Source organism: Natrix helvetica (assembly GCF_964273705.1).
Source record: "Natrix helvetica genome assembly, chromosome: 1".
NCBI lineage: Eukaryota > Metazoa > Chordata > Lepidosauria > Squamata > Natricidae > Natrix > Natrix helvetica.
This window is the reverse complement of record NC_138548.1, coordinates 193,681,927-193,696,691: the sequence shown is the minus strand read 5'-3', so window position 1 is coordinate 193,696,691 and position 14,765 is coordinate 193,681,927. Positions and strand designations below refer to the sequence as shown.

The window sequence follows — 14,765 nt, the reverse complement described above, 5'->3', positions numbered from 1 at the left end:
TGATGATTTGTACACAAATACTTGCAACTGATCACATTCACTATGGCAAGTATTTTATAAGTAACACCCCCCCCCCCCAATTACTATTTTATAAAGTTGTTTCCATCAAATTGTTTCCCTGTTACCTGAAGACATTTGGACTAAAATTGTCCAACCATGTATAGCCCCAAACACGTAGAGGGCACAGATAGCCGGCCTTTGCTGCATATCGTCCCAAAGAAAGCCTAGCTTCCAAAGGCTGAGACTTAGGCACACAGGCTCACAGGGTTTCCCCATTCCTGTGTCATATCATAGCCCTTTTAGGGACTTCCCAACTACTGATTTGATGCCCTGAGTCAGGAAGAAAAACTGCTGCCATAAAACATTGGCCTTGCCTGTGGCCTTCCTGTACAGCTCATAGCACCTTGTTAAATAAATTAGGGTCCTGCAATAGAGGGCAAGAACACTGGGAATTGCCAGATTGTTATGGCACATTGTTATGCAATATACAAACAAGGACAAGGATTTGGCTACTAGAAACTTACATGGACTGGGCTTTCCACATGGTGACACCCGGCCAAGACATTCCTTATGAGCAGGCGACCTGCATTTGCTACAACGATAGCCCTGGTAGAAGGTTCCTCTGTGAGCAGATAGAGTATGGAGAGTAAGTCTACATATTTGACTTTTCAGGATTACATGGAATATGTCCTAGTTATTTTACAAGGCTGTCTGCTTCCAAGTATAAAATGGCAGCTGTATTATTAAATATTTAGAATTTATTCAAACAGGGATTGAAGTATAGCATACATACCTCAGCAGCATCTGGCAGGCTTTGCAAGAGGTGGTATCTTCAAATGAATACATGTAGAATTCATGTCTATTAGCCTTGGCATTTTCTGGATAGATATTGGAGCTGTACCAGGGTATAAGAAGAAGGCACTTAGCAAGGAAAATACAATACTTCTGCTTGCTAGGTCTTTTGCTTTGTAAAAGGCATTAGGAAAGCAGTGTATCTATTGTTTGGCCCTCTTAAATTAATTTTCTCTTTTTGTTCCTGAATAGTTGAGTTTGATTTTCCATACTCCAGCTGGTAAAAAATGATGATATTCTCTGAAACATTCCTATGATTTCATTTTAAGAGAAAGCAAAAGAAATATAGGCTGGTTTGTGAAAAATTAAGAATGAATAAACAAAGATTCTTAATAGAAATTGTCACAATCTCTTATTTTCTGAATCCTATCTCTCATCTTGCTTTGTCAAAGAGAACTCTTGCTGAACTTCATGAAATAATGAAATGTGGGAAATGTTATGGTTTTGGTTGATTAGCTAACAGTAAACATGTGTTTAATGACTGTAACTATCTAATTTCTGTAGAAGCCTTCTGAAATTTCATGCTGAAATTGGTCCAAAGCACAGAAGACTTGGAATGATAAAGGTCATCATGCCAAGGTTAGAGGAATAGAAGAAACTTACAGAGCCATTTCAAATTGTTCCATCCACTTATTTTTCAGCTCTCGTGTCTTGAAGTACAGTTCATAGCCCGAGAATCCATTAAGCTCAATTAGAACGAACATATGGGTCCACTGATAACAAAAATTGCAAAATAATTTATTAAGGCAAAATCTGGGGCACTTTAATCCCAGACCCCTTTCCCCCTATTAATCTCCTTTGGATGGAACAGAGTACAATGGATTAAAAAGGAAGCACAGCATTGTCCTATTGGGCTAAAATAAATTTTAGTTCTAATCTAGAGCAAAGTAGAATCCATGATTGCCTTTCCTTTCCCAGGTTTTCCCCATATAGGATGTATTCAGACTTTACCTTCTTGTTGTCTTTTTCTGCAGAAGAATCATCTCGGACCTGGTAGTTGCACAGATCAACAAATATCTTCATTTCATATGAATCCCCTTTTCGCTTGCAGATTAGCAGAGCTTTATCCAGGAGAAAACCATATCTACAAGAGATGGTTAAATTGAGAAAGTTCAGCAAGAAATGTATTTTATAAACAAATACAATGCTAAAACAGACCTGTCTGGGTAACAACTGTAGTCATCAAACAATGCTGATTTGCTCAATATTCTCTTGTGATATATGCACATAGAAACTAAGAGCATCCTCAGTGATGGCAGCAACTTCTGGCCCTTCCCTCATCAACTCATAATTGATTAGACCCATGATGCTACTTGACAAGAATATTGGAAAGCAACAGATAGATGGCCAACTACTCATGAATGAAAGCAACTGTGGGTGCTTGAAGGAGCAGGCATTCGCCCCTCCTTTCCTAAAAAAAATTGCTATCAGTACAGAGAGTAATTATAATGGCAAGCATAAGCCAAGGCTAGATCTATTATTAGGCAGAGGCAGCAGATGTTGGTTGCTATGAAAAAGAAGCAAATTGTTGTGGAAGATGATCTTGTACATTGGATAAGCATGAAAAAAGTCACAGAAGTATGAATGAGCAAACAAAACAGCTATCTGCTTACCCTGCAGAGAAAAGACATAGATAACAGATACCAAACTATTGTCTGGTGTGAAAGGGTGCAATATATGGGCACAATAAATTCCACTCATTGTGGCCCATGCTAACTGTAATTAGGGTGGGCTAAAATCCTTTTAGTAGAAAAGAATGTAGGTAGGTAGCCGTAGTAAAGTCATCCTACAGTACCATCAGTTGTTACAACTTACATTCCATGTTACATTGCAGCTGTAAAGATATATTCCTTTCTTTATCATTCCTGTGTAAGAGGTCTGAGGTACATAACCCATAACCTTGTCTAGTTTGGGGCTCTTTTGCATTCTTTTGGCTAGGAGCCCAGTGCATGCCAATGAAGAATATTTTGTTGCATCTATCTACAAACTGTTTGGTTCCTTATATAAAGTGTGTATTTCCATTGCAAGTCCTATTTTGCTGTAAGTATTTAAAAAAACATACAAGCTCCAACCCATAACTAATTTTCAAATATGATAGCAAATACAATAATCCAATCTTGTTCTAATTAGAATAGGACTACCATACTTGGTTTGCAAAAATCATTAGATGTCAGAAAAGAAATGCAAAATAAAAACTTTTCACCGTCATTTAGTGACAGATTTTTGCACCCTGCACATGACGGGCCTAATTCAGAAGTGAGTATGATTGCACGGAGTACAAGAAACATCACTCAAGTGGTAACTGACCATTAATTCTCCCAGCAGAAAGCAATAAACTGAAGCAAAGCAATTACCCAGAAATATCTGCAAAGAAGACATCTAGTTTATCGTCTGTATTAAATAGGTTTGTGCTATAGGGCAGCAGAGAAAAATACTGGGTTGCTTAGATTTGATTTTTAAAAAGTGTCATTCTTTCTATTAAAAATCCAATAAAGATTAGAAAGTCCAATGATACATATTAGTGTGGAGAAACATTGCTGAGACACATTGTCCTAGGATATCAATAGCATAGAAGCTCCCTATGTCAAACTTTTTTCTTTTACTTCTGACATTCTCAGGGTTGGCAACAAAAGCAGAACAATTAGTGAAATGCTTTCATGTTTGCAAACACTACTTTTGCTTTCAGTAGTTAGCAAACATCATAATATACAGTATCTGACACATTTGGCTTTGGGACATACGAATTTATATTGCTACCAAAATGTTCATGCTATCTATCACCTGTCTAATTTGGAGCGCTTCTCCCCAGCGATAATCTTCAGCTCTCCATCAATTTTCGGCCTCCCAAAGTGAGCCAGGGATTGTGACTAGGAGGAAAGAAAACAATCTTATTTACAAGATATAAATTCCTTACCTGTAGGAGTTGCTTGGGACTGCCAACTCCTTCCAATGACTGGTTTCAAAAATAACATTAATAAAGGGAAACATGAGTGATTTCATTCTCCAGTTTTTATTTTCCAAATAGCAGAACACGTTTTGGTGAAAAGAGCACCCAAGGAGGCAATGGTAGGAGGAAGGTGGGAAGAGGTTGGAGAACAGACTCCCGTTAGACTGAAACTCCTAACATTCCTCAGAGATGAAAAGAGCTAAGCAAGACATAACAGCCTGAAACAAAACCTAAGAGGGAACCAGAAGAAGGAAAACAATGGAAGGGTCAAAGGCAAATTAGAGGCTCACAGACTGAGCATTAATAAGTGAATGGATCTGACAAGATATGGAAAGAAAAGACTCCCACCAGTAACCTTCAGGATGAATTTGAGGATACAGGAGGAACTTCCAAAATACTGGATAGCAAGAGTACTAGCCTTTGGGGAACAAAGCAGGTAACATATTAGTAGGCTGTGGGTGTGTGCTATTTTAGGGTTTTCCTTCTTAGTGATTTCCCCTTCTTAGACTGAACCCACATAGCCCACCAATTGGTGACTTCTTGATGTGATGGATTATAAAAGGCACAATTCCCAACCAAGGTGCTCAACAGCTGGGCCAGCTGGAGACAGTGGAACTATAATCTATTTGGACCAGTGACCTGTCCCATCAGTGTGGTTTTGGATATAATTAATGTACAAGATTAATCTCAAAAGGAATTGAAAATGTTCAGATCTAGATTCTACCAAAGCCCCTCACAGCAACACTCACCAAATTCTCTATGGAAAGTTGGAAATTAGTTATTTGTTTCAGTGTTTCATTGTCTCTTTTGACCTCATTCACGCATTGAGCCAGATCCTAGTGAAATAATTAATTAATTTGGTTTTCATTCAGTAACAGAAAATTCAGGAACAGTTGAAATAATTGTCCAAAAAAAAAAATAAGCTTAAACAATTATTAATAAACATGTAATTCATCATTTGGTTTAATTTACCAGTATAAGTCTCTTTTGTGTAAGTACTTAATTCCCACATACATTCTTTGCCCAATCAAATCTTTTCACATCAAGGGGGATTGCTATTTCTTCTTCCTGAAAAAATAGCATTTCCCCGCCCCACATCAACTCCCCCCCCCAATCCCACACTGATTTCTCCAGTGATGTCATCTTAACCTAGAGTCAAATAAAGCTAGATCAATATAAGGCAAAAGATCTTAGATATAGAAGTTAAAACAGAAATCGATGCTTTCTCTCATAATAACCAAATTTTAATGCCTAAATCAGGTGTGTGTGTGTGTGTGTGTGCGTGCATGTGTGTGTGTGTATCAATCATATCACCGTTCTCAAATTTAGAAGGGCCTCATCTTTAGCTCAATTGAACGCTCTCCTCACAGCTATCCTGGAAAGGAAATATAAGGAAAAGCCCATATGAAACCAAATTCTGCCCCTGTCTTATGGGTGTCATAGAAACCACAGTTCATGTTCTTCTGCACTGCCAGTTCTACAGGGACATTTGCCACCAATTGATTGCCCCTCTTTTATTTAACTTCCTGGGCCACTCTGATAACTTTTATTTGCACTATCTGGTCAACAATCAGGATGCATTTTTATTTATTTATTTAATTAGGAAATTTATATTGCTACCTACTCGTACATGGTGACTCAAGGCAGCTTACAAGGACGTAAAACAATATAAAAGTAATAATAATAAAAAACAATAAATAACCCCTCACCCCTATTAGAGACTTTTTCTCTGTAATATTAGCAAATTTTTGCCACATTTGTGTCTTGGTTTTGCCACAAATGGCTGCTAATAGTTCTTATTGTTAGGAGATAGTTCTGTGTTATTCATTTGATTAAATGTCAATAACTGAAATAAAGTTTCAGTCTTTATAAAGATTCTATTGATCTGTCCATATACATTCTTTGCAGTCAAATATTTTCATATCAAGGAACCCTAAAGATGTTTCCTTTTTGAAGATAATTGCTGAGATTAGCCAGCATAATGATGTTACAAAAAGTTAGACTCAAGAGAGCTAGCCAAGAATTGAAGGAGTAGAAATTATTTTTTTCTAGGAACTCCTGAACTACTTTTCTGAAGAGTTTGTAAAGAAAGAAAGCTACTCTTTTGCTTTCAAGGGGGCTGTTGTGGGCAGCTAGAGTTGTTTCCTCATTCCAAACTCATCTCAGAGTGAATGATTGTGTTTTTCCATATAAAACAGAAGCACAAAACTTAAGGCTGTCTTGGGCAACTTTCTTCCAAACATAAAAAAGTCATACATTAAAAAAAACTCCAATAAGATTATTTATATCCAAACTTTTCCCCAAACATCCAAGATGCAATGGCTTATTTCCTAAACAACCTTTTGCTGAACTGAATATATTTGACTCTGAGAGAATCCTGCACTATAGAAATAATGTGAATCAATTTTGACCTTCAAATATTGTTTTGCAACAATTCAAATTTTCTTTGGCAGCTGGTTGATGAGAGTTATAGTCCCAAATTGGAAACCCCTTGGGTTAGAGTGGGAACAAATGTTCTATATGACTCCTCCTCCTCCTCCTCCTTTCCCTTCCCCTCTTTCTCCTGCCCCCCCTTTCCCTCCTCAGTGTCTTTCCTGCTCACTGAGGTTTAGACTATGGGAGGTCCAATAGAGCTACAGATTGATAGTAGCTGCCATCAAAGAGATCAAATTCCCAAACTCCTTTTTAACTATGCCCAGAAAAGCTACAGATATATTTCTCTTACCCGCATGGCATCTAGCGCTTGCCTCAGGTTTTCCTTTTCAGTTGGGTCTAGTGTGTATTTGGTCAGCTCCTAGAAAAAAGAAGGAAACAACAGGAGTTAACAGACTTTACAAATATATGATAAAATAGTTATTGGGTGCTCTCTGATATTCATGTGCTGCACCTCCCTGACAGTTGAAACTAAGATGAGTTTTTTGACTATATAAATTGTAGAGTTTTGTCCCAAGGAACAAAAGGGTAGTGATAGTCTCACTGCTTCGAAGGAGTCTCTAAGAGAAAGAGACAGGAGACTCAAGGTGAGAAGACCTTGTCTAAACAAAGTTAAGATTCTTGGCTTCCAGCTTCTTCTTTGTCTTTTTCCTTCAAACTCCCTTTCCCCTTGGCCCCCTCCAACTGCCACATTTCTGAATTTGGTCAAAGAACTGGCTGCAGGCACCTGAGCTCAATCTTCTGGGAATTTCTCCAGCCCAAGCTCAACAGGAGAAAAAGCTGCAGAAAAGACCTTGCTCAGGTTTTCTGAAGATCATTCCTCCTTTCCCCATTCTTCATTCTCTCTCCTCAACATGGAGGACATAATCTGATAAAATGCTATTACCTGAAGGAGAAGATGATATTTCAAGACCCGCTGCATGGGTACCATAAGGAGATCACGCAGGCTGAACCGGCCATTATTGGCCCGTTGGGAACATTCCTGAAAGGCAAAAGCATGATTTATGATTCATTCATTGCCATTTATACTTCTCCAGCAGTGGGGAAAAATTATTGCACAAGACCAAACAATAACTTATTAGTTATGAGGTATAGTTTCCTGATACTATGAGGTATCAGGAAACAAACTCCACAGGAAAGTTAGAACGTACTTTATTGAAATAGGCTTCAAGTATAGAATTTTGCAGACCTGATTGTGCTGTCCCTCCATTCCACTTTAGATTCCAGTGGGTCAGAGAGGAGCCTACCTGAATCTCTTTAGAATATTACCTTGCACCCTACTACCATATATCCCAGGACTTAAGGAATGTCTCAACTTTCTTGACCTATATAACAATTCTTGCCTATTTCCCTCAAGGTCATCTCCCTCACCCTCCGTACCATCAAAACCACATTTGCCATTCCTGACTTCTTGTTTTTAACTTAATAACCCAGTGGTAAGACTTCATGTCTACATCTAGCAAGTCTGCATCTAGGAGTAGCTGCCAGACCCACCAGTATTGCATCAAACTAGCAAGGCTTCTGTTCACTTGAGGCACTAGTCCTTCCTCTTTCCATTTGTTCTGGGGTTTTATTTGCACATCTGATTTTTGCTGTAGTGGCTTTGTTCTTTAGATTTTTTCTCCAGTTTTGTTCAGGATCATTCAAGACTTGAAAGTCTTGGATGTGGGGCAAGGGACTCAGAATTTTCCAAAAGTGGCAGCTGAATTTTTTTTACTTTTAATGTAACAGAGAAAAAGGACCACTACTAAACATATTGGTATATTATATTGATTGTGCATTTTTGTACAATTCTATTGCATAATGACAGTATATAACAAGAGTTATGTAATGCCAGCTTTCCAAGATAAACCAAATGGGAAACAGATCAGACGAGTTAATTCTACTTTATTATAAGGCTACATTAATAGAATCTTCCAAATCTAAATATACAAAGTTCCTGTCATCTCTTCTTACAGTCTAAGAGGATCCATTTTGATGCTCTTATTCTTTCTCTGCCAATTATGCAGCTGCAGGCTGACCCTCCCCTTATCTGATTGTTCCCTGGGCCACATCTCTTTCCTTGTTTACCAAGGTCATTCACACACATCATTACATAAAGCAATGTACATTGAATTTTTTTAAAAAAGTTAACCAGTTTTCCTCCATTTGCCCTCCAAGCATGCTAGCTGAGAATTATGGGAACAGTAATCAGTTTGATGAAGCTGGGTTATACCATTGCTAAAGTGGAAAGGCCAATAAAAGGATTGTCATCTGTGCTGCAAAAACCTTGAATGATACTAGATGGCAATAAAGGGTAAGAGTTATATCTTCCTTTGTTGCTATCTAGCTGTCATCCAGGTCTTGCAGCATAGATATGGAACCTGTAGACCAACATAAAAGCAATTCTCTAAATATGATACATAAAGCAACTTTTTGGTGCAATGGGAGAGTCTCTAGCACTTGTATGAAATAGCATATCTCACCTCTAGTTTCATGCGCACATCCACACTAATATTCGATACTTGGTCCAGGTATTTAGTAGCTGCTTCTATCTGACTGCAGTAGCGACCATAGAGCAAGAACCTATAAGTGATGCGTAAGAAACCAGGGTAAATGAAAGTTACATATCTATAGAGAAATACTCCAAATCGAACTTAGCTGCTACTGTCAGTATACTTTATGTACTTGTGTATATTGTTATTGGTGTTATTGGTGTTATTGGTATTGGTGTTTGCGTGGGTGAAAAATCCAGTTCTGAATGTTAAACAATACTCAGTGATTTGATTCAGATTTTATATTTCTCTGGGAACACAGGGAAATTAAACAATTGAGCTACTAGATCTGGGCTCCAAAAATATGAATAGCTATTAGATGGCAGCTAAAAGGTATCTATGTCTCTTTGTCTTAGTTGCACTGCAAGAAGGTCACATCATTCCATTGTAGTTGAAATAGGGCCAGACTGCTCACAGGAAGATCTAATAATGAAGCTAAAGCTTAAATAATTTGGACATTCAAGGAGGCAAAAAAGATACAGGACACACATGAAGAAAAATGGAAGGCAATTGAGAAAGGGAAAGGACAGAACACAATGTGGCTACATACTATTTCTCATGACATTAGTAATCACTTATGAAAATAACTCAAGGAAACATTTATTGAGACATGATCTTGATGAAATTATGTCCAGAATTGAGTGAATGACGGAATGACCAAGTGGATATGCTGAATGTCTGCAGCCATATTAGATTGTCCTAATTTAAAATATCTGTCTTTGGGAGGGGCATAGAATAGCATGCCTGTTATGTCAGATATCAGCATGGGGGAGTCTAGAAATGACAACTTTCCAAAGACATGGTTTATATATCAATAAGGATCAACAAGGCATCTGGTACAACACTATATCAATCTTTTTAATCTAGTAGTGCATTTCCACCATAACATTTATCTATTCACAAAATAGAAATACTTCTGTAGGTCTTGATACTTTACATATTTTGTAGCCCCAAAATGTATAGAGAAAATACTTCTGTGCTCGTCTCAGGTTATGCCTTAGATTTCCATAATTTGGGGGGAGTTTTAGACCTTTTGAGGAAGGCACTTACCGTTCTTTGTACTTGATAAACACTTGGTAGAGATTCTGAGAGTGGCTAAAAGACAAAGCATTCTTCAGCTCCACTAGAAAGCACCGATGAACTTTCAAAAGTTCCTGATGGAGTAAAAAAAACCATTGACAAAGTATAACTCATTTGCTTGGCTTGTTTACATCTGGTATTTCTACTAGCATAAAAACTGAGCAAGATAATATCTATCACCAAAGGAGAGTTTTCAGAACTCTGTAGTGTTTGCCATAGCAATCAATGTTAGCCTCCACAATCATGTCTTGTCCTGATTCTATTCTCATTCCTCTGTGTTTAACTGTTGAATGTTGGTTGGCAATCCAGAAAAGACCCTATATGTCATATAGTATATGATGTCCAAGTAGACAAAATTGGACCAGCATCATTTGAGCACATGGTAAAATTGGGGGAGCCAAGTTGTTTTGATGATGCTTTAATGGCTCTGGAACGTCTTGCTGTAGACTCCTGATTTTATTAGGGCTTGGTCCCTGACACACTTATTCCCCCCCCCCCCCCAATTTTTCAATTTTATTAACAAACATGTAAAATACATACACACAAAACTTAGACGTACAACACATTTACACAATGCAATACAAACAGGAGCTTCCTGTTCTTTCTAATAGCAATTATCAATCGATACCGCTCACCTTATATTATTTCCCCTTCTATTGCATTTCATTTGGATTTCACCATTCTTAACTTTCTTATTTTACTCATAACTATTATTTTGAGTTTTGTTATATTCCTTTATTGATTCTTGTTTCTTTCCTCCATCCACCTATACCATTTATCCCATATCTGGTAGAATTCTGATTCTTCTTTTCCCTGAATTTCTTTAGTTAGTTTGTCAATTCCAGCACAGTCCATAATCTTTCTTATTATTTCATCTTCACTTGGAGTTAGTTTGTTTTTCCATTTCTGGGCAAAGGCAATCCTTGCCGCCGTAATTATGTGTAGTATTAAATACTGGATTTCTTTTTTGTATTTCGCAGACATTATTCCTAATAAAAAGATTTCCGGTTTCCATTCTATTTTAACTCCCATTATTGCCTCCAGCCAATTTTTGATCTTTTTCCAAAAAATTTTAGCCTCCTCACAGGTCCACCATAAATGGTAATATGTTCCGTGTATTGATTCACATTTCCAACATTTTGGGGAGGTATTTGTTGAGATTTTAGCTAACCTTGTTGGTGCCAGGTGCCATCTATGAAATATTTTGTACTGGTTTTCCTTGTATGCAACTGATAATGTCATTTTTAAGTTTGTTCCCCAAATTTTTTCCCATTTGTCTAATTCAATATTATAGCCAAAGTTCTGCACCCATTTTATAATTTGTTCTTTCACGATTTCCTCTTCCATTTGATACTTCAGGAGAAATTTATATATTCTCCCTATCTTTCTATCTGAGCTTTAAATAATTTTATCCAATTCGTGTGGTTCTGTTTCATATAATTTAGTATCTTTATTGTATTTAGTTTTGATTTGAAGGTAAGTTAGCCAGTCAACTTTCATGTTCTGTTCTGCCAATTAAATGATTTTGAAAGTATTTGTGCATTTTATTGTTATCATCCCATAGGAATGTATGTCAGCCTGCTTGCAAATCATGGCCTTCTAAGGTCAAAATTCTTTTATTCTTTAGCTCTATCCAATCTACCCATGTTGTTGTTACTGCTGATGCGTAAAGATCCCAATTTGGTACACACTTATTTTAATAATTGTCTGCTTTCTTTTTTTTCTTTCTTTTGGATAATTTAAAAATGTTGAATTTAAATGTCATGGAAATTCTAATTTCTTTCCATTTTTTAATTTGTCTTTTGTATATTGGCTATATCTTTCTAGTAAATATATATTGTTGATTTAAAGGAGGAGGAGAAGAAAGAGAAGGAGGAAGAGGAGATGATCATATGTTTAGATTAAATTCCACTTAATACAGAGAGAATTACTTTGAGTTAAGCATTCATCCTAGCCAGGCCATTTTGAAGTGAAATTTCATAATTCATACACAGACAAAAGCAAAGAGAATGGAAATGTCCGACCTCCCAGGTAAACTAGACGGGAAACAGAACTAGATGAACTAATCCTAATTTATTTAGGATAAATAAATTAATAGAGCATTAACAGAGTCTTCAAAGTCTGAAAGTAAAATTTCCCATCACCACTTTTAAATGCTTGATCCATTAGTGCAGGTCCTTCTTACGGTACATTTCTTTCTTTGACAATTAAGCCACTGAGGGCTCCTGTCTCTCTGATCTGGTTGTTTTCTAGGCAGCATCTCTTCCCCTCATTCCCCAGGGCCATCCACAATTCATTTACAGATACAAATTCTCCATAAAATTAAATGAGTTGCAAGAAACATTTTAAAGGAAACAGTTACGGAGGAGGATTCTGGAGGAATATAATAAGAAATGTCCCATAGAATTTGGATGTTGTTATGAAATAGCCAGATAAAATTATTGCAACTTACTCATGTTTGAAAAGTTTTTGATATTCTTGGTCTGACCCTGTGTGTGCAATCCATGCAGATTAAAGGAGAGTGCCATGTGTCACTAGCACAATCTATGCAGTATTTTACATCACCTGGAGTCAGCCAAAACAAACTAGAGCCGAGATCTGGGGAGCTCTGCTTTTTCACCCTTTGGAAGGGTGGAAAGGATAATAATAATCCGAAGGCTCTTCGGCTGCTATTTCAGGACTCAGGATTGAGCCACAAACCTCGTCTAAAATAAATGGCTCATTTTTGCAGGTGAGTCACTCTGGCCGTGGAAAGAGAGAAGGGAAGTGACACATAAGCAAACCCAAACCAGCAAGGTTAGAGAGGACATAGCAAAGGAGGGAAGTCTAGGCCACAAGTGTAGCAAAATGAAAGCCTGTCAAGGAGGGAACTTATTGGAATCCAGCTATCCTTGGGGGCGGGGGGGGGGGCATAGGCAGAGTGCAATTCTTTTAAATGCATTGAAGATGAGGTTTTTGGTGCTCTGTGGTCATGGGATCTGAGGACTGCATTAACATGCACCATAATGCATGGGACAAATATGCTGCAAATCAATACAAATGCGTTATGATTATTTGTAAAAACGTAGCTGTGTGTTGGTGGCAAAGGGAAAAAGGTCAAGGAAGGCTTCAAGGTGGAGTTGTCTGACCAGGGCCAAAGGATATTATTATACTATGGAAGATATTGAAACCATGCTGGTTGGCCAGTAGAATCCAACTCAATCTTCCCCTGCCTAGTACTATAAAATCCATCACTGGTCATGCTGGTTACAGGATGGTGGGCCCTACTCTCTCAGTCTGCAAATAGTGTTAGCTGCATAGGACAGAAGTAAAAGGGACAGAGCCATATGGTTAGAAGGAAATTAAATATTTGTATTCATTTGGTCATTACATAACGAGGTAGAGATAGTTATATTTATGTCTGAAAATAAATTTTATAACCTTTATTTTCCTTCTGCTTATTATTTATTTATGATATTGATTTATATGGTCAAACGACTGGCAAACAACTCAAGATGGCTAATAATAAAAACCTCACCAAGATTAAAACAACAGCTCAACCAAAGAGCTAAACCTAGAAAAGAAAAAAAACAACCACTGTGTGAAACAGGCTCAGTTAGAGCCTGGGCACAATGTTCAGGATCTCCATACTTTTGGCTGCTTTTGTCAATTTTAATCATTAAGTTGTCTCTTTTAAAAAAAGACGGGAGCAAATTTCATTTGTTTTTTTTTCTTTTTTTTTACATTCCACTTGGTCAAGGAACATGCATAGCTCTCCTTCCTATTTTACTTTCTAAATGTATGTATGTATGTATGTATGTATGTATGTATGTATGTATGTATGTATGTAGGGACGCAGTAGCTCAGTGGCTAAGACACTGAGCTTGTCTATCAGAAAGGTCAGCAGTACCCTAGTACTGTGTAATGGAGTGAGCTCCCATTACTTGTCCCAGCTTCTGCCAACCTAGCAGTTCAAAAGCATGTAAAAATGCAAGTAGAAAAATAGGGACCCCCTTTGGTGGGAAGGTAACAGCGTTCCGTGTGCCTTCAGCATTTAGTCATGCTGGCCACATGACCACAGAGACGTCTTCGGACAGCGCTGGCTCTTCAGCTTTGAAACAGAGATGAGTACCGCCCCCTAGAGTCAGGAATGACTAGCACATATGTTCAAGGGGAACCTTTACATGTATGTATGTATGTATGTATGTATGTATGTATCAGTGGAGTGCTGCCAATTCTTTTTACTACTGGTTTGGACGTGCTCCTGGACATGTGCCCAGGAAGCAGGTGGGCTTGCTCCTGCCGCTGCTACTACCAGTTTGGCTGATCTGGGCCAAACTGGGAGCAACCCACCTCTGGTATGTATGTATGTGTTTATATAGACTTTTTTCTTGAAACGAAAAAGATGTCAACTCCCAGCATTGTCATAGTGAGAGAAGGGAGAGAGTGCATTCCACGCATACTGTTGGCTGAAGTTGGATCTCAGATTACTGCAGCTGGCTTGGGAGGGCTGCATCTCATAGGGGAATGTGATTTATGAAACAGACTGAGGGGAGGGAAGGAACAGGGGTAAAGTTCAGCTATAAATCAAACAAAGCTTAGACTTGACTGTGAAAAGATCTTGCCTATAATGCTCCTAATAAATGACTAATTTTGTATTGAAACTTGACTCGATACATAAATCAATTAGGGCATTTTTAGGAAACCTTACAAAAGATATGCTTTATGATTTGTGTTGTTGATGATTACAAAAAACTGAATATAGAGAAAAGTGAGTTCTTTTTTGTAATCATAACATAAAAGTTTTGTTTTTACTTTCTGCACTTTTTTCTTTCCCCTCCCTCCCTTTGTTTTAGTTTTTATGTAAAACCTTTAATAAAACCATTAACTTGTTTCCATTGCCTCCCTTCAACAGACTTGATTTACCTCATTTCTACATC

The 14,765-nt window shown here is 37.7% G+C and overlaps 1 protein-coding gene across 1 annotated transcript in view; it reads right to left on the bottom strand.

Moving 5' to 3' along the window:
* Positions 1-14,765, bottom strand: part of VAV1 (vav guanine nucleotide exchange factor 1) — a 68,148-nt gene that overhangs the window by 16,723 nt on the left and 36,660 nt on the right. Inside the window, exons 8-17 of the mRNA XM_081947118.1 lie at positions 9,817-9,920; positions 8,698-8,797; positions 7,119-7,214; positions 6,525-6,593; positions 4,549-4,635; positions 3,634-3,719; positions 1,804-1,936; positions 1,456-1,565; positions 794-895; positions 525-622 (exon numbers count right to left, since the gene is read on the bottom strand). Coding sequence (XP_081803244.1) covers positions 525-622; positions 794-895; positions 1,456-1,565; positions 1,804-1,936; positions 3,634-3,719; positions 4,549-4,635; positions 6,525-6,593; positions 7,119-7,214; positions 8,698-8,797; positions 9,817-9,920 — 985 coding nt within the window. The remainder of the gene's footprint in view (positions 1-524; positions 623-793; positions 896-1,455; positions 1,566-1,803; positions 1,937-3,633; positions 3,720-4,548; positions 4,636-6,524; positions 6,594-7,118; positions 7,215-8,697; positions 8,798-9,816; positions 9,921-14,765) is intronic.